Below are 20,242 nucleotides of genomic sequence, written 5' to 3'. Positions count from 1 at the left end.
GAAGTATATCTGTTTAATCCCCTTACCCTTTCTAAAAGGATGGACTCTAACCAATTTTGGTGGAACAATCAATTAACTCCATTAAGCCAAATACAAAAAGAAGCAACATTTTATATTTCTTAATTATGTGAACTTTCCATTTGGCCCTATGTTATACATAATTCTGCATGTGTCCAGAAAAAAATAAAAACAGCTAACCCTACATGCACCTAAAAGTGTTCCATTCTCCAGTATGGATCTTTCCCAGATCATAAACTCTTGGTTCAAGGGACTCTTGGGAGACACCTTGTTCACTGTCTTTATCACAGTACAGGAATTCACTGTGCTTGTACAATTTGTACACTTGCCAAAGTCCCAGAGATTTCCTCTCAAAGCAGATTGTGTGATCAAACTCCATTAAAAATCCTCAGCCTCTGTATTAGCATAAACACTGTTCAGGTTGTCAATATGATTTGGTCCTTTACAGAAGAGCAGACATTTCAGAAGAAATGTAATGCTATTCTAACAATCTAGACTCACTATTTTTGTAAACCATAAAAAATTGGCAGTGTCCTTTCTTTGGTAATCCTTTCTCGGAAAAACTAAGCTTCTTAATAAAACTCAGTAGCCGTGGATGGAAATCCACCAACTGCAACAGTATTTATTAACCTTTCCAAAGAGTCAGATTTAATTAGAGTTTCATTAGTACAACTGTACTTAAATTGGTCAAGTCAGCTCTTTTCGATGTTTGTGCTGATGAAGTTCTCATTTTCTTTCAGTCTTGACTCGTTCTTCACTTTAAAGGACGTGCTCACTCTTCAGAGTGTTGTGGAAATACCTGAGCTGGCTCGGATACCGGGATCAATTTAATTGCAGTGGCCTGGAGATGAGCAGAGGGCTTACCCCACTTCTTGGCAGGCTAATCTGCAGTTTGACTGTGTCCAGCATTTGAGCAAGCTTATTTAATGCCAGCTTAGCTATCTCTGCAGTATGTTACAGCTATGGTGCAGACACGCACCTCAGGGCTTTAGTGGTGCTTGATCTTTAGCTCATATGGTCATTCGGTAAGCCAACTGGGGGAGCTCCTTGCATCAGTGGAAATATTAGTGGGGTCGTCATTATATATGCCTTTCCTTTCTTCTGTGCTTTCAGTGTCATATCAAAAGCAGATGAAGTCAGGTCCATGAGGGTGCCTCTTTTTTTCACAACTATATTATTAGAGCAAGGCAACAATGAGAATACTGTGATTGCAATGTTTAGGATATCTTAATCTATCCAGTTTCAGTCTTATGTACATGTATTTTTCAACATAAGGAGGAGCGTGGAGTGGGAATCAGTGAAAAGCATCTGATGTCACACCAAACACAGGTACTCAAACCTTTAGTTGCATCAGTATGTTTAATGTGAATGCTTACCTATCAAACTATCAAATTGCTTATGGTGCCTTTTGAGAATACCTTTTTCCCCTGGTAATACTGTCTGAAGTTCTGAGAATGCCACTCCATACTTAAAAATTGCATTTAGCTATACGCCCATGCACTCAACGACATACAAATCAGTATTTCCACTAAGGCTTGTTTAATTCAAGTTGCATAAACATATAGTGTAATAAGGGATAGAAAAATTTCTGAAGTACTCAAAATATTCCTGTTAAATTTTTTCTGCTGTCAACACAGAACTACAGCCAGGGTTTTGACAGTTTCTTGCCACAGAAAAGCTTCATGTGTGCATGGGGCCAGTGTATGTATATATATACGAAAATACCCATGAACGTATGTAGTGCTCAGAATGGTAATGTAGAAATCCATTTGACATCTCTTTCCCCAGAAGACCATACTCTGAAACGTGCTGGGATATAAGTTTGAAAATCCTCAGAAATTTGTCACCGCAGTGTGTCATATGTCAACCATGTGAAAGTGTACATACAGAGTAGAGCCCTTTGAGCCGTTCGGCCTCCCTAAATGATCTTCACACCCTATGAAACACTCATTTAGATTTTCCTAGCTTCTTTCTTGGAGGCTTTCACTAGTGAATTAATTAAATCTGTTGCTACTTGGAATGCAATGTTTCGTGAGATATTATGGAAAAACTTGTCAGGAGGGTACTGTATCTCCAGAGCAGGTTATGCAGAGAGATGATAGAATTTTCTTCCTTGAAATCTTTCAAGACTTGACTAGGCAAAGCCACGGCTCCCCTGAAACACTGCCTTGAGCAGGAGGTCAGACTAGCTCACCTCAGGAGGTCTCTTCCAACTCACATTTTAGTTTCAACTTTCATGCATTTTTTTTCTCCACTATCTGACATAATCTTCCTGTGCAATGTTTACAGTTGAAGTTGAGATGTTCTTTAGTAGATTTTATTCGTTTAATTTCTTGTTATCAGAGTATTTTTTCTTTTCTTTTTTTCCCTACCATATGATATTAAGGTGGTTATGGGATCCAGGGCTCTGCTGTGATCTGTATTGATGGAGGCCTGCAGAAGGAAAGTTAAGGGACGTTGTTTCTGTCTACTGCTCTGGTGTGGAGCAGTGGAACAGGATTATTGAGAAAGCATAAATATATATATATATATTTGTGAGTGTTCTGAACAGCTGTGGCTTCAGAAGGGACTTCTGGGTACGTTCTTCAGAACAAATTATCCATTTAGTTCATTTTCTGCTACTCACAGTAAGCAAGGTTAAATTGTATTCATAAGCTATTTGACACTCCTTTTTAGTCTGAAAACTTCATAGCAGAAAGCATAACTCTTGTTTACTTATGAAATCACTTGCTGCACTTTCAGGTGCTACACAATGTATTATAATAAGTATGGTTTACAGAGGAAAGTCTTCAGAACAATCCAGCAAATAATTACTGATTATTATAAATTGGTAAATGTATGCGATAATGGTAAGGGTAAAGAAAACATTTTGGAATGACGAACTGAGTTTTTCCATTCCCCATCTGCTCAGCCAGCTCAAAGGGGAGATCTTTCTTGTGCTTTTTCTTAATCTGACCGAAACTAAATGTATGCAGACATAGTTGCTGATGATATTCCCAAATATTACTCTTGTGAGGACTACCATAGCCACATCTGAAAACTAGTCAGCTGCACAGTAGGTTCATCCCTAGATTTCCAAAGCTGACCTTGAGTTTGCTGAGGGTATCATACATTTATTTACTCACCCAACACCTAGGCTAAGGTGCAGGACAAAACCAAGCCTACAATACGGGAACCTTTTAAGACTTCACGAACCACAACAACACACAGACTGTCAGGAATTGGTCATACCGTGACAAATGATGTAATTCAGAAGGACTAATGACAAATCCACACATGCATGTGATACCTAGGTGGGGGTGGATATTACACACTGGTTTTCAGAAGATCCCAGCATTGTGTCCCTGTACCGTGATGAAATAATGCAAGCTTGCTGTAATGCTTCTGATTAGTTTTTTTCATTGGTTAAGCGTGCTGCCATTTGATACCCTGATGGAGAGATTTTTGGAGGGGAGGGCTGAGCCTTGTGAAACCTCAACGTTCTTTCTTTCCACTGTGGGCAGCCGAGTTAAGCTCTTATTAAACTCAGCTTTTTCTAATTTTGTAATTCACCTCCAGACATTTGCTTTTGCTCCAAACACAATATTAGCTGTAGATGTTTGTCTGTGTTTGTGTGTGGGTTGTTTCATTGCTTGTTGTCTGAATTGTCCTTCTCTGTTGTCAGGTAGGAATTAAATATCTGATCCTTTTTTGGCTATACAATAGCTTGCTAATCATCAGACGAATGCTCTTGAATTCAGGACTTCATTGAGGTTTACTGCTGAAAAACATATGTATTTAGGTACACTGAAAGTAACATGTTCCTGTTACGACTTCTATTTACTTGCAGTGATACATAAGCTATGTAAGTTCTATGGTATTGAAGAAAATTTAGCTGAAGTGAATTCACTTCAGTATTATTTCTTAATCCAGCAGAACGTGCTTCCCTTTTCCTGGAAAAAGCCTCTTCCAGCTGACGGGCTGCTCAAAAAGTACCAAGTGACAAAACGCAGATAGCAAAAGGAGTGTTTGTTTGAGTTCATGCCTGTTGCAGCACTGTTCTGGAAAGTGTTTGTACGAAGGCCTCTAATAAACTCCCTGTAGAGATCAATTGCCATGATTTGTCTCATTACTATGGGTAAGAGGTTTTGGGGGGCCGTTGTTGAAACATTTCATCAAACTGGATGAAACTGGAATGCTTTCATTCAGGCAGAATAAAAAGAGAACAGGAAGCAGAACACAGCATCTCTAAGGAGAAATAATGGCTGAAATAGTCCTAGAAAAAGGACTCTCTGCAGCATTTCCAGGTCTTGTAGGACAACTCTGTCTGTGTGTTTTAGGCTTGTTCACAGGTAGCTCAGAATGTAGGTCAACAGGAGGAGATGTGTAGGAAGCAGGTTAAGCACAGATAAGTTAATACTCTTGACAAAGTTCTCGCACTATAAGGTTTCAGGATAATCAAAACCAGTTTAGCATTTGAGGAAAAGCACCATGAAATGGAGTAATGGAATTAGCTTTTATGTTTTTCCAGGAACCTAAACCACATTTCCTGTCACAACTGTATATTATTAATACAAGGCATCTGCTAAATCGGAGCTGCCCTAAAATGTGCACAAATTCCACACGTCTGGTTTAAATCATTTATTTTTTGACGTTTGCGGTGATAAACTAAAGCAAGATGCTGCCTTAACCCACCATAAAAAAAGAGTATGATTTGGAATACAGCAAGTTTTCAGCATGGTCTCTCAGACAGATAGTATAATTCTGTTCATTTAGCAGCCAGGACTGTTACTGCCTGCATTTTTATGTCTTGCTTCTCTTTCATTTTGTATTCTGTGGTTGCAGCAATTAGTTTCCAGTCAGAGGGAAACGAGCAGCTCACTTTCCCAGCTCTGTCCTTTAGAGCTGGGAGTAGAAAGTTGTTTGTTTTCTGGGTTTCAAGGGGGTGAGGGTGTGAGACAAAAGTCATCTTTTCTCACATTGTGACCAGCCTTGACTCAAGGCAAAGGGCCCGAAGTCTGATTACAAAGTGGGATCATCTCAGGAATATAGTGTCTGGAATATAATTTCCCAGGGGACTAACGCCCTACCCAGACATCTTTCCACATTAGTACCCACTCCAAAAAAGAAAGACTATTACCACATTTCATTGCAGATTACTTCAACATATAACAAGGATGACAGAGGCTTCTTTGGGAGCCAGACAAGCCTGGAAGTCTGGCACAGAGTCCTGGACCGTGAATCGGGACGAGGCTCAGAAATTCCTGTGTAGTTTCCCCAGCTGCTTCCAAAAGGCTTGTGTGGAAGGGCTCTGGATAGTGTAACAGGTATCCGTGTCTGTGTGCTGCCTGTGTCATAGCCCCATCAGCATGATGAACAGTGTGAGAGCATATCTAAAATCCCACTTGCTTACACTTGATGAATTACCAGAGGCCTCCATGACTGGCATAAAATTTGCCCAAATGTAGCTGTAAGCTGAGATAACATGAGGACCCTGACATGGAGATCAGTTTCCCTGCAGAGCTGACCAGCTGGTTTTCGAGCCCTGAACAATTCCTTTTTATGCTAACAACTGACAGCATCTTATTCCCCTCAAGCCAGTGGTGCCAGTGATGCCCAACTGCCTCAACCTCAGTCCTAGTGTTGTCTCTTCTTCTGAAAGGCTCCATCTGTTCACATGGATTGTGCCCTGAGAAAATCCCTCAGCACTTTAAAGGACTCGCTCTTAATGAAATATTAAAACATACTGAAATGAACAGAGTGAGGAGCCTGTCTTCTGCTTTTTTCATTATTGTAACTACATCTTTTTTTCCCCCCTGTCCTTGGTCTGTTTTGGTCCATTTGGCCATGTTATGTCTAATGTAGGGATTCTGAGATTAAAGGACAAAACTCTTAGCTAGTTCATGTCTTCAGTGCTGTGCAGGTTTATACCAGCTGTGGATCTAAACTGAGTGTGCTAAAAACCCTTCTGCAGACTTGTCAATTGGCATTTCACATAAGGAAGAGTAACCTGCCTATCCGGACATACGCCTGGCTTGAGCTCAGTGTTGTAGCTGTAAAATAACAATGATATCCAGAACGTGAAATTGAAAGGAGGATTTTTCTAACCTATTTCTTGGAAACAGACTCTTTTGGGGATCTGAAAGCCAGGATGGGTGTTTTAATATTTGTACATCAACCAGGATAAAGATTTTGCAATTAGAGGTCATTAATGATTTCCTTGGTGAGTGACCAAAGCCAAATCATATTTATCCATTTTGGATTGTGAAAAGTGAAAATATTATTTGGAGTTTACTTTCCAATGGGATAGTTATCTCTATATTTCATCCATCACATTGTTATCATCTTCAGAGAAAAGAAAGAATAAATGTTCTCATTAAATTCTGAGACAGGATTTTTTTTTTTTTTAGTTTTTGACAAGTTGCTCTTTCTTTGAAGAGGCTAATATCTGATGATGGAAATTGTAAAGAATAAATAGAAAAGCTTTGTGGAGAATGATTTACTTAAAATGACACTGTCAAAGAGCTTTTCATAAAAATTAAAAAAACAAATCACAGTGTTTGTGATGAAAACACTATCGAAACTGCAATCTGCTTACTCACCTGGTGGTATTTTCATGTTCTTATTTAACGAACACATTCTGTGTTTTGTTATTGTAAGGCTGCCTACGGGAGCTGTGCTGGTAGCACGACTCTCTCCTCAAAGACAGAAGTCTCATTTAAGCAAATCAGTCCTATTCAGCAAACCACTTGAGTGTGCACTTCAGTTCCATTAATGTGAACCATTTTCTGACCTGGAGCCTGAAGGGTCCCTAGTAGCCACACAAGGTTTTGTGCTTATTCTTTGCAGCAGGGACAGATGCTTTGGGTATGGTTTGTGCATTGGGGTGTAACAGGATGGGAATGCTCTCCTTGGTGGTTACGTGCACACAGCTCCCACTTCCCTGAGAGGGCAGTGCACATCGATACCCGAGGGAGAATGGGCTGCTTGGTGAACAGGAATCACCTCTTGAGGAGGACAGAGAGTGATTTAACACCTTCAAAATGAAGTTGTTCTGGCACTACGCCAGCTCCAAAGTGAACGCCCTTAAGAAAGCAGACATGACCAAATGAAGATCATGTGGACTGTTAAGCACCCGGACTTTTTCTCTCAAAGAATAATTTCCTCATTCCTGGAATCCCATCACATAAGTGTGCCCGATGAAACACACCTCTTTGCTGCCAGGTGGAGGTAACTTTTCCTTAGTTAAGCAGTGTCTGTCCAAACGAAGAAAAGCAGATCCACGCTTAGCAGATCTATTTGTATATATGAGAGTGTAATTTGGACCTGTATGATGTTTCTACTCGAACACATGATAAAAAGCTTCCCTCTCGCACCTACAAAACACTTGTCTTAGCTGGGAAGTAATTCTTCTGGAGAAGTACAGTCAAGTCAGGAATGGCTATGTACTTCTGTAGGCCTGCTTGCCTGCCGAAGCGTTACTGAAGGGCAGAAAACATCCCAGAGAAAATCACATCAGTGGTACTGGGCTTGGAGGCTTATACGAACTCTGAGGGGGCAGCTGTGAGTATGATTGAGTGGCGCTTGCACCCAGCTTGACTGCAGCCCCCTGCACGTCAATGTTTTAAACATGCTTCCTTGCCCTGCTGCTGCTGGCTCCTGCTACCTGCTGTCCCCTGGCTGCAGGGCTTCCCAGGAATGCCTTCTACTCCTGGACTCAGAGTTTTAACCTGTGGATACTAGATTGGGATCCATGGACTGTTGGCTTGTCCTCTCCGTTTGTGGGTTCTTCTGTGTACAGATAGTGTTTTCTTGTCCATCAGAACTGGAATCTGCTTTTCCTTTTGACCAACATCCCTTTTCAGGCTGTCTTACTCTCAAGCTAATTTTCTAATCCAGCTATGATCTCATGTAAGAAAGGTGTTAGAGTCTCTGCCACTTCAACTTTCTCTGATGCAGATACTTGAAGAGCTACACAGCCAATACATGTTGCCAGCCAGCTCCTGAAACAAAGTTAAAAACCAGCTGCGTTGCTCTGGTAAAGTGGCATTATCCAGTCCTAATTTTTCAAACTGTGCTGCACCTATTTTGCGTGCTCTTAACAGAAGGAAAAAAAAAATGCTGTTGGCCATGCTAGTGAAATATCTACCCCACAGCTAAGTCCACATGATTTTTTTTTTTTTTTTTTGTTAATCACACAAGTTCAGACATGGTTTTCAAGCATGATGAATAGAGAACAATGTCCTGTTTGTGTGGGTGTGTGTGCTGTCAAGCAGGTGAGGTTTAAGTGACTGCAGATTTTTGAATGGGAATCAGAAAAGGTTATTTGGAAATGGACAACTTTTGCTCCTGCACAGTTTGTGCCTGAACATCTGGGATTTACGGATGACAGTGGATGAAAGTATTAGTAGTAAATAAGATTTGCTGGTTTCTTCCACAGAAAGAGCAATACCAAGAATAGAAGTGGTAACAGAGCAGAAAATTATCAAAATTTGTAGTGTGCACTTAAGCTGCTTTTAACAATTATTTTCTTCTGTCTTTTTTTTTTCCCACTCAGCCTCAAGAAATGACTAGTTTTAATGAAAAAGAAAAGATGCTGATGCTATAAAGTAGTGCAAAACAAACCAATTTGTTGAAAATTACTGTTGAAAAGTATTCTTCGCTAATAGGTCACATTTATTCTCTTGAAACATTGTACAAATTTTTAAATTCTTCTGAGGCTGTACTGAATGTTTTTCATCTTAACAATAATGTTTTGAGGAATCACAGATAGCAGGCATCTCAGGAAGGGAACATAAGTGCCCTCCCGAAGCACTCTTTACCATAATATCATACTTCTCTACCTATTTTCTCCCCTCTTCAGAAAATACCCCCTGAAATTACTTGCTTTCAAGCTATAATAACTTAGCAATTTCTTCATTTATGCCCTTCAAGAAGGTATATATCTAACTTACAGTTGTTTCATCTGCCTCTTCTGTTGATTCCCCCCGTTTCAGAAAATGGCCATAAATGAGAGTAGCTGTTGACGCGAAGAATATTGACGTGTTATTTTAACATATTTGTTCCCTGTAAACATTCATTAGTTAAAAAGGAGCGCTTTTCTCAAAGCACTCCTTGGCACATTTTTAAAACACAATTATCCAAATAGACTACTCCAAGAGCAGATATGGCCCAGGCATTAATAACCCAGTAGTTGAAGGCTCGTTGGCTCTGGTGAAAAAGCCATTCTCCCAGCTCCTTACAGTTCGGGAAAGCAAATGTGCCTTGCAGCATGCCCTGAAGGATGATAAAGCTGGACTGTTACTGGCAAGAGTTTGTCATCGGAGGGGAAGGATGAAGAATTGTTCTGAGCACGACAAAACCTGAAGCTCCCAGTCCTACCTCTGACTATGACTCTCTCCAGGGCTTCGAGTCAGTCACTTCATCGCTTTACCTCCATTTCTTTATCTGTAAGACGGTGATAAGGCTACTTTTTTTTGCCACATAATTTGACAGGATGTTGGGAAATTAATGCTTGGAAAACACTTCAACGATAAAAAGTGCATTTCAAGTGTGAGCTTTAATGCAAACAGCTCATAAGAATGGTGTTCTGCATTCTGTTATAAAGCAATCAGGACAGATTAAGTGCTTAAGTCATACCACAGGACCTACAGCTGTGTTTTTAGAGCAATCCACACTAGCGTTTCCTTAGAAAATGCTACAGAAAGTGAAAAACAAAAATGCTCCCCGCTGTTGCCTTGTGGTAAGAATGTTGCAACCGAAATGGCAAAGAGAGATATGTTCAGAATATTTCACTCAAAATGGCCACAGAGCCTTCAGCCGAAAACAAACCGACAGCTCGGTGGGGAGTGGTACGGGGCACGCCGAGGCCTCTGAGCACAGGTCGGGGCAGTCACGCAGCTCAAGTGTCCTTTGTGCGGCCACAGATCAAGTAGCAGCAAGTCTGGAGCAGAACAAAGCAGGCCATCCGAGAGGGGAGGTGGAAAAAAGTGGCACTAGCGGGCAGACTCTTCTCAAACAACACACTTCAAAACAATTTGAAAGTAATTTCAGTCTTGTGTGGACTGGTAGGCCTTCATTTTTCAGCCTTGTTCTCTGGGGATGAGCTGTGACTTCTGAATGATGGGGCTGGCTGAGCCAGGCCTATGGTCTGATCCTTCTGCTAGAAACTGCCTTCTGGAGAAAGGGTCCCAGCTGTGAACAGCCCATGGAGTGACGGGTTACTCCCAAAGAGGGACCAGCACCTGAACCACAAATTGGGTACACTGGAGGTACCTCACTGAACATCGCCGCTTACAAACATTTAATGCCAATGCTTGATATCAAACAGCAGATTCGCATTATCAGCCATTTAATGCCAATTGGCTGATAATGCCAATTTGCTGTTTGACCCCAAATGTTTTCAGGTACCTGGAGCTCTGCTTTGGAGCTTGTGCAGGCTTCCTGTGTCCCAGAGAGTGCTGTGAAAGCTTGCAGGGAGACTCTGAGCTTGGCAAAGGTCCTCCTGCTCTCCCTAAGGGCTGTGCTGAGCACACTTGCCCCAGCAGCCAGAGCGGGTCCCACCCTCCCCACCCGTAATGCAGCCATCACCACTTTCTATATAAAATATAAATGGTTATGTCCCTTTGGCACAACCTAGAGATCAGAGCAAACCTCAGGAGGCAGGAGTGACAGATCCTTTATTCTCTTCAGCCTCAGAGTTTCCAACCATCTCCATCACAGAAGCAAGCAGGCGAAAAACAATGTGATGGGAGAGGAGGTGAATCCCCTTCTTGTTTGCCACTAAGAAGCTCTCAAACTAAAGAAGGTAAGAAGCTTATGGCAGTCCATGGTAGATGTGAGGCTTCAGACCTATTTCAAACCTACAGCAGTCAATGAAGACATTGTGTACTGAAAGCAGTACCTGGTCCTCAGGCAGCAATTCGACTTATTTGCAAATCACGTTGCAGTTAAAAGCCACAGTTGGCAGTGACCCACTTTTTTATTGTACACAATGTTACTCAGTTGATTTGTGCTAGTCACAGAGCAAAATTTTGGCATTTCAAATAGCTGTAAATATTTATGAGTTCAGTGCAATTTTTGTTAATATTTTAGCACCATTATATGGAGAGATTATCTGCAAAGGGTGAGATGTTGCTGACATTTTGCACAAGCACCAAGAGGGCTTTTGAATTTTTTTCCTATTGAAAGGCATAATCTCCAGAACAATCTAAAAAATGCTTCAAGTATGACAGAGCACTTCTTATCGTTTATATACGTTTATGGTCTGCTGCATAAACATATAAACAGAATAGAAGATGTCTATCCGCTTCCTAAAGTCAGTTTTTTATGAGTTGGAAGCCCTTTCTGGAGTACTACCCTCTCTTTCAGGAAAGGTAAAAGATAAAGTGGAGATAAATTAGCAGGCAATCAGTGCACAAAGCAAGAAAGCTGCTCAGATAAAGCATACAAAAACATTTATTTTCTGAAATATCCTTAGAGGAAGGCTCCTCCTGTCCAGTAATATAATGTTGATGTAGTTCTTAAGATGTCATCCATATACTCAGATAGAAAAAAAAAAAAACAAACTACAAAAACAATATGCTTTTTTTTTTTTTTTTTTTTTTAAGATTTGGAGGCAGATGCAGACAGTACATGTGTGTAGAGGAAATGGGACCCCACAGCAGCCGGAAGGTCACAACTGCACCAGGTAGCCAAGGAGCATGCATCGAGTTTCTGAGCCCACTGCTGGTTCTGTCTGAATAGCTGGCTACTGCACAGGGCTGCGCTGGCTCCATTTGTGGTGCTGTGAACAGTCAGCTCCACTGAGCCTTCTTAGTTCCATGGACTTTAAAAGGACAAAAGAAAAATACTCTGCCAAATAGAAATAAACATAACCAACCTGGAACGATACTTATGCTTCCTTGTTCACAAAGCTAGGGCAAACAATAGGAAGTAAGGGATAAATCAGTAAATTGCCGATTGTTGTGGCAGCTGAATAGAGTAGAGGTGTCAAGAGATGGAGAGTTTATACAACTTGCTCAGTAGGCAGGGAGGGAGAGCTTTCTGTCTGGATATTTTTGGTCAATTGTATAGTAATCTGAGATGTTGGGGATTTTTTGCTACATTTATTCCATTCACTGAAATGGTTAAAAAGGCATTGTTTTCAGCAATATGACTATGGATTAAATATAGATGCACATAGATAGGAGTAACTTCCTATGCTTCTGAAAAAGATATGTATAATGAGGTGTGTATAATAGAAACAGATTTGCATCCGATTTGCAGCCTCAATATATCTAAATTTTAAACACCTTAAGGATAGCTTCACATTTTGTCACCTACTTGCCCTGTCTGAGGTCAGGTGGGAATCTTGCCCTCATTTGTATTAATTTAAATTATAATTGAGTAAGCTTGCTGTGATGTGGCCTTTTTTTCCCCTGAATTTCATTCCACTGTTTTTTAAAAACAGTAAGAAAAGTATCTGAAGAAGGGATTTTTTGAAGGGTCTCTTCCAGTAGTGGGTTATTCACCTCCTCACTAGGAATCGTGGGAAGTTTCAATATGATGGCTAGGGCAGGTAGGAGTTGACTCACTATCCACATAAATCCCATAATGTGGCACTTAGAATTAGACAGCATTTAAAGAATATTACGCTGAAAACCAAACCAAGGCAAAACACAGCTTTGTGTTTAATAGCTGACTATAAAAGGGGGCAAGCTGTGCAGGGACTGCTAAGTAAGACTCAAGCATGATCAAGGTAGCACAGCTGAACTTCATCCCAGCCACAGTAACTGTACCTGAGCGAACCCTACATCCAGGTGAGAGCAAGGACTCAGCTTACAGTTCTGCATTCGCTGGAGGCAGGACTAGGTAATGAGGAATGAAATCCCTTGAAGGCTCTGACCAGGAGCTATGATTTTCAGGGCTTAGGTTTATCAAGGCATGTGGTGTGTTTATGAGGAAGCCTCTGAGATGTTCAGCATGAATCCAATGGTGAACTGCTTAGTTACAATACTGTATTAATTTGCTGTATTTTTCCATAAGTAATCTTATGAATCCCCAGTCAGAAGCATGATGGTAATTTTCCAGCCATAAAGCATGAAACAAGTTCTTGAAGATGCAAGGGATTCATTAAAAAGAAACCAGAAAAATGATTTTATCTGTGTGCACAGAAACGCTGACTTTGTGATTGCAAGGATCTCTTTATAAATAATGTCTGCATATATGTTGCTAAAAGCGATGGAAAAAAAACCACTCTTTGCATTTCCCAGTTTGGAGGCTGGGAGTCAGAGAAGAGAGAAACCTGTAAAGAGGGGACTATCTGCAAGACTATAGTGTAATGTTTCCTTTTCACAAAGCCAAGCAAAACAAGACAAAAAAGGGCTAACTTACGTGTTTTCTCCCTAAAATTCGTAACTTCATGCCTGAGACCTCTTGAGGGAGGGTTCGCATTAACCCCACTTGTGTTGTATTTAACTTGGCTATTGAAGACTCACTTGGCTCTTTTTGTAAATACCACACCTTTTATATTTCTGACTTTCCCCATTTTTAATACTGCTGTTTTGCTACATGGAGATTTCTTGTCACACTTGTTATTTCTTTTGAACATACGTGGCTAATCCTTCTGTATGCTGCTGAGCTTCTAATATGCAGACTCTCAGTAGATGCTGGTTGTGTCCCGTCATTAAGATGTTGGGAGCATGGGGTATTACCATATGATTTACAGAGAATGAATGAAAACAAGAGGCTCAGCTCAATGCTGTGATATATAAACCTACAAGGGTAACTTCTAGGGCACAGCTTGTAATTCTCAGGTGGAATTTATATTCAGAAAAACAAGAACCCCAGTGATTTAGCCTGCATGAGGACACTCTACTGCTGAATTCATAAACACTCACTCTGACTTCTTAATTTCATTCTAAAAAATTACAACTTGAAAAGAGGGTTTTCTCAAAAACCGGAGCTTTGGTTTACTTTTTTTCAGGAACAGAATGCCTAATTTTCCACCTCATTGTCTTTTACTCCCCCACCCTGTCCCTTCACCATGGTCATGAAGAGGCCCTAGTAATTAACTGTTTTACAAGGAGCTCACCTCTGAAAAACCTCCACAAAAAGTCAATAGTAAGGGCCCTGTTAAAATATCTGCTCTCTCTCCTTCTTAATTCTGGATTTTTTTTTGCTTTAGCTTCTGATGATCACATCTACAGTGGCATCACATAAGAAAGGGAGACTCAAAGAGCATTTGAACTTAATAGTTAAAAATCAACACTTCAAACTCAAGCGCATATATCAGCTTCAGAAGAAACGGAAATAAAAAAGGTGACGAGGACGTGTACTAAAGATGGGCTCTCTCTTATAGCGAGGCCTTGACAGATCTGCAGGAGTGTTGGCACTACACCTCTCATCAAGGTGACAGCAGTCAGCCTTCCTGCTGACTCCCAGTCATGAAGAGGGACGTGGATCTCTTTGGCAGGTTGTTACCTCTGCACCCTGTAGTCCTTCTGGCAATGAGTAGGAGTGGTAAAAAACCTCAAGCAGAAATGATACCCCGAGTTTGTCTTCCTCAAGTCCCAGGGAAGCACCTCCATCGTCGTTCTGCCCAAACTGGGTTGCTGCGTTTTGACTTTGGAGAAACCTGCACAGCATCAAACCACTTTCTTCATAAAAGACAGCGTGCCTTGGGGGGGCTGACAGGCCTTTGCAGGTGCTTAGATGCAGGTCAAGAGACTTTTAAAAAACTTCATATTCTTGTTGATCAAATTGTAAGTGGGGCTTTCTGGTATCACTTTTTAAGGTTTTGGCTTTCTAGTTCATCAACTGCCTGTCACTGACTATCGCAACAGCAGGATTCTCTTCTTATTCATGCCATCCAAAACTGTAAGGGCTGTGTCGGTATGTAGCTCATGCCAGCTATGTTCAACAGCTTAGTTTACAGCTAGTCTTGCAAAGTCATTCATTGAGATTCTTCTCACATTTTACTGTATAAAATCCGTTGAATAAATGTGGAAAGAAAAAAAAAATCTCATCTAATTTAGAAGTCCAGACAGGAAAATCTTCCAGATGGGACCATTGTCAGAGTTTGTTGGTGTTCTTGCTCAATTAGCTTGGCAGTGAACTTTATGAAAGCAGAGCTGCTTACATGGTCACAGAATATGCATGGCCCCCTGGATGTCACCACATAACTAATTAAAAATATGTCATTTTCAATGTAACCTGATGTACAAGATGTAACCTCTTCCCATTTTAAAGTGGCAAAAACCGCTTCTACACGCATACAGTTTGTATTATGCAGCCATCTAGAGGGCCTTCTCTCTGTACTGACTTCATGCTGTTGAAGAGAAACCACAAAACTGTAGGAAAATATAAGCTTTACTGACCCTTAGTGGCCAGAACTGCTACAGTACTGTGGGAATTTTTAATAAGTTTTAACAGTGGTGGTGTTCTGGTGCTGTTATGTAAATGTTGTTATATTTTTTGGGGGAACTGGGGTTGTTTAGTCTGGAGAAGAGGATGCTCAGGGGAGACCCCATTGCTCTCTACAGCTACCTGAAAGGAAGCTGTGGGGAGCTGGGGGTCGGCCTCTTCTCACAGATAACTAGTGATAGGACCAGAGGGAATGGCCTCAAGTTGGGCCAGGGGAGGTTCAGGTTGGAAATGAGGAGACATTTCTTCTCAGAAAGAGCAGTCAGGCGCTGGGACGTTGCCCAGGGAGGTGGTGGAGTCACCGTCCCTGGGGGTGTTCAAGGAGAGGTTGGACGTGGTGCTTAGGGACATGGTTTAGTGGGTGACACTGGTGGTAGGGGGGTGGTTGGACCAGGTGATCTTGGAGGTTTCTTCCGACCTTAATGATTCTGTGATTCTAAGTGGGCAACACAGACAATTCCACAGGAACAGCTGACTCCCGCTAAGAGGTGACAGGTAGGACAGGGATATAAAATGCCACCTGAAATTGGAGATAGGCGCTTTACATCCCTAAAGGCATCTCAGCCAGAAAGGGGAGCAAAAGTAGGTGAAAGCCATGGGCCGGGAAAGCGGTCTTGCGGCAGTGCCTCAGGCAATGTTCACCATACATCTATTGCATATTTCATGCTCGAAGAAGACGATGTTTCAGTGACTGAGTTACGTGATGACGAGAGGTGTAGCACTCTAACGAACAGAGAAACGGCGAGACACGAGCAGCATCCTCCCAAGCACCGTCCCCAGAACGAAGCCGTTCAGCTCGCGTTCTCAGACCACCCCATTTCACCGACAGCCCCTCTTCTCCCCGATCCCCCCCGTCCTCCCAAAGCCCCCTGGGGGCTCCCTGGGCTCCTCCAGCCCGCGGCGGGGAGCCCAGGCCCCGCTCCGGGTGCTTCCAGCGGCCGGTGCCAGGGCGGAGCCGCAGCCCCGGAGCCGGAAACGCGGCGGGGCCGGTGCAGGCCGCGGTGTCCGCTCCGCCGCCCGGCGGCCGGCAGCGGGGGCACAGGGACCGGGACGGGGGCAGGGGCAGGGCCGCCGGGCTCCCCGGAGCTGCCCCCGAGGTGCTGCCGCCCCGGCCCCTCAGCAGGTAGGGGAGCGGCTGCCGGGGCGCGGGGCTCTGTGAGGTGGCTGCGGGCGTGCCGCCGGCCGTGTGCCCCGCCTGCGGGCACGCGTGGGGAGCCGTGAGGCAAACCCAAACCCCAACCCTCGTGGGGAGGTGCTGCCGTGCTCCACGGAGGGCTCTGTCCGCCCGGAGCGCTCGCAGCATGCCGGTGGGTGTGCAGAGCGCTGCGGAGGTCCCGGGTGCCGAGCTGCCTCGCACCCGTCTTTGTTTTCCTTGATGTTTTCAAGGGCTTACAGCGGAGCTGCCGTCGGGGCGATGGACGGCGGCGCGGCTCCGGGGCTGGTGATGCTGCCGGCCTGGGAAATGGCCACCTACCTGTTCCTTACGGTTGGCTCCCACTTCTATTCTTTCTATGAAGTGCACCGAGTTTCTCAAAGTAAGTCTGCGGTGCCGGTGGCCTCACGTCTCCTGTGTTTCTGGCCCGCGGCTCGGCGTGGTTTGTCTGCACTGTTAAGTTTCTTCCTCGCTCCAAAAAGCATCAGTGCTTTTTCTGGCAGTAAGCTGGCAACGTGAAAGCAACCGCTAGCGAGGTGCCCGCTCTGCCAGGGGTTTGGTTCTGAGGCACATGAAGAGTTTGTGCCTAAAGCGCTGGGAATGCCCTCGGTGATGGCACCTTGGCACTCAGCTGTCAAAACAGAAGTGACGGACACCTTTGAAGCTCAGGGTTTCTTAGGAAAAGGGGCTGTTGGGCGCATTTCCCTTCATTTTGTAGGTGGTGGCTTTATTCTTTGCTTTCCCCTCAAGAGCAGTGAGACCGTGCTAAGGCAAATTTTAGTACACGTGGTTGAGTTTAAGACAGCGAGTGGTCCTGTAAAATTCAGAGATGTGTGTGTGCGTGGCAGAAGGGAACGACACATGGAGGCTAGGTAAGGACAAAACCTCTGTGAGAAGGGGCGGTGGAGGTGAGTGAGCCCCGTTTGTGGCTGGGATCCAGGAGCTGCTGACCTTGGGTGCACAATTTAAGACCTTGCTCCTGTGGCTTTGATGCACAGTGTGGGCTGTGCGCCTCCCAGTGCATCACATTCATATGTTAATGGTAACAAAGTGGATATTACATAATTCAGGATAACACCTAGTTAGAGAATTTTGTACTGCATCGTGCTAGGTTTTAATTAGCAAGGTGTTTTGTGCTAACTAACCTTGCTGCCTTCCAACTGTGCAAGTTAGTGGCAGTAAAGCCAGAAACGCGCTCCCACCAAAGTGGGCAAGTACTTGATAAATGCACACTGGGGTATGCATGCGTTTTTGCAGAACCTCACCCGTGAAGAAGTCAAAATGCTTAGTTGAAACTGACTCCTGAGGCTTGTTCACTGAAAAGCTTTACTACACGCTCTTTGTTAAGTTGCCTTCACGTCCCATGTCTCCCTTTTCCACTAGAGGGAGATATCAAACAGTCCTAAAAGATAGGGAATTATAATTATTATAGGTCTCGTGGGTTAAATGACTCAAGCTCAGCTTTCTGTTGCATCAATCCTGCTTATTATTTTGGACTAATTATTGTTTTAAATTAATATTGTTTTTATCCAAGATGATAACTGTTCAGCTTAGAGGTGAAGAGGCGCTGGGGAAACTTAGGCAAGTGTATAAATACCTGATGGGTGGGGATGAGGAAAAGGGAACCAGAAAATGTTTCTTTAAGTGCATATTAGGGTTAATTCCCCCTGTCGCGGTGAATACGTGCAGGGTCTAGTGGTCGAGGCTGTTCAGCATTCATTATCCAAAGGCTCAGGATGAGCAGAGGTCAAAGTCCGGGAGCTGGCTATAGAAGGGCCTCTTGTTTGTGCCTACTGGGAAGGAGGAAATGGTGCTGGCTTCACGTCAGAGTTCCTTCCTTGCAGACATCTCCCCTTCCCCAGCTCTAAGCATCCACATCTGTGAAGAAGATGAGGGGAATTTGTTGCTATTTAGAAGCAGAGTGCCCTGTTGCTGACCCTTGCTTTTCTTAGGATTATGTCATTAGTGAAGATTTATTATTCTTTGCAGAATATGAAGGTGAAATTGACAGAAACTTTGGACTGGAACAAGGGACTCTGTTTTGGGGCCTTAAAAAGGTAGGATTAATGAATGTTACCAGCACTTTTTATTTTGTTGATTTGCTGCAAGCTTCTATCCTTGCAGTTCCTTAAAGTCCTCCTTCCGGTAAGTTGATGTGTTGAGCAGTGCTTTGCTGAGAGGCAGAGATCATAGAACAATTTACTGTGCTCCTTATTGGGCTGTTCTTTCCTGTGATGGTAATTTGTAAGGAAACTTTACTTCGGAGTGTTTTGATGTTGTTTCTGTTTTGTTGACACATTTCTCTCCCGCCGTAGCCAAACTCCCATAGACTCCAGAGTCCAAAGCTCTGTGAAGAACAAGAGAAAAAACTCAAAGCATAGGCACTGTGTATTTTTTTATACACAAATAAGCAGATAAGTGCCTCCAAGATGAGAGATACCATAGTACTTAATCTGCTTTTTCTAATGTTCTACCCTTTGTGAGATCAAGCAGGTTTATTTTTCTTGGAGGGGTGGAGTGATATAACATAAGCACTGTTAGTTTCTTGTTTCCAGCACATTTTCCTCTGTGACCTAGGCTAACCTTGAACTACCTTTCAATAACATGGAAATAATGCTAACAAAACAGCTCCAAAAGTGCCTTTTGTTCACCAGAGGTACAAATTTAGCCTCAGAAATTCATAGTAACTTTACAGATTTTCACAGTCATAGTTAATTTCCTTTGTTTATTTGTAATGAGGAAGAAGATTTGCCAGGCATATCTAGATTTAAGCACCATAATGGCAGTTTTTTTCTGGTTGCTGGTCTGAGTGTTTCTCATTAGCAATATCACTTAATAATCTTCTGTGCTGCTACTTGGCCTTCACAGCTTTGATCATCCTTTACATTTCCTCCAGCCTTTTTTCCATTTTTCATATCATTTGGTTGTTTGGGTAATGTTCACTGATGTTACACAATAGTTGCACCGTTGATTGACCTGTAGTCCCCCATAGAGGAGAACAGATTTTGAAGCATTAATGTTTAAAGAAACATGTTTTTGTTTTAAGGCAAACTAAATCCCAGATAACACACCCCACTTCTTTTTGAAGAAAACTAACCGTGCAACTAATTTTGAAGGTGATTTAAACGAAGCCAAGAATGCATATCTGTGGAATTATTTTGTTATATAGGCCCACCGTTACCATTGGTATGGGCCCCTCTACAGGTGCTTTCAAGAAGGCCGTAAAATAGTCTGGAGATTGGAAGCATATGAGATGCTGAAACTAGGCGTAGTCATGCAGGCAGCTGTGTGTGTTTGTGAGTCCTAACTTTTAGCAGGGAAATGGGGGCTGCCAGCTGATCCCTTTTATCTAGTTTAAAATGACATATGCAAGTTTCAGGAGTTTCAAGCTGATCTGGCTTCACCTGGTCACAATTAGGCTTTATGGAAACACTGAGTAAAAATTCTCTTAGAGCAAGGTGTCATTTCATCCAGACTGTAAGTTTGCCAAGCTAATTTCCTTATCCCTCAGAAAAGTGTAGGTACACACGTATGGCAGTCAGGACTTGGTTTCACTTTCACCTTTTCTCACCTGAAAGTCTATTGATTGCCCTCTCTTACTTCTGGGAATAGAAATAGTGGTTGGTACTCCATATTCCTTCATGCTGTCCAGGCTGGATGGCATGATAAATCGGTATGGTTGCATGT

At 42.8% G+C, this 20,242-nt stretch overlaps 2 protein-coding genes across 6 annotated transcripts in view; both read left to right on the top strand.

The window, feature by feature from the left end:
• The window catches only part of LOC308192603 (uncharacterized protein), a 41,953-nt gene extending 26,601 nt beyond the window's left edge, over positions 1-15,352 (top strand). Inside the window, exons 3-5 of one of the 3 annotated variants that reach the window (XM_080586378.1) lie at positions 10,690-10,804; positions 11,607-11,686; positions 14,339-15,352. In XM_080586378.1, the coding sequence (XP_080442504.1) occupies positions 10,690-10,804; positions 11,607-11,641 (150 nt within the window). In that variant the 3' untranslated portion in view covers positions 11,642-11,686; positions 14,339-15,352. The other 2 variants (XM_080586377.1, XM_080586376.1) reach the window with 2 other exon arrangements.
• A 380-nt stretch (positions 15,353-15,732) lies between these two features.
• The window catches only part of HHAT (hedgehog acyltransferase), a 166,400-nt gene continuing 161,890 nt past the window's right edge, over positions 15,733-20,242 (top strand). Inside the window, exons 1-3 of one of the 3 annotated variants that reach the window (XM_080586363.1) lie at positions 15,733-16,525; positions 16,789-16,937; positions 18,545-18,612. In XM_080586363.1, coding sequence (XP_080442489.1) covers positions 16,817-16,937; positions 18,545-18,612 — 189 coding nt within the window. In that variant the 5' untranslated portion in view covers positions 15,733-16,525; positions 16,789-16,816. The remainder of the gene's footprint in view (positions 16,526-16,788; positions 16,938-18,544; positions 18,613-20,242) is intronic. The other 2 variants (XM_080586362.1, XM_080586361.1) reach the window with 2 other exon arrangements.

The sequence above is a fragment of the Anser brachyrhynchus genome (genome assembly GCF_964034855.1).
Source record: "Anser brachyrhynchus genome assembly, chromosome: 3".
Classification (NCBI taxonomy): Eukaryota; Metazoa; Chordata; class Aves; order Anseriformes; family Anatidae; genus Anser; species Anser brachyrhynchus.
This window is presented reverse-complemented; position numbering and strand designations above follow the sequence as displayed.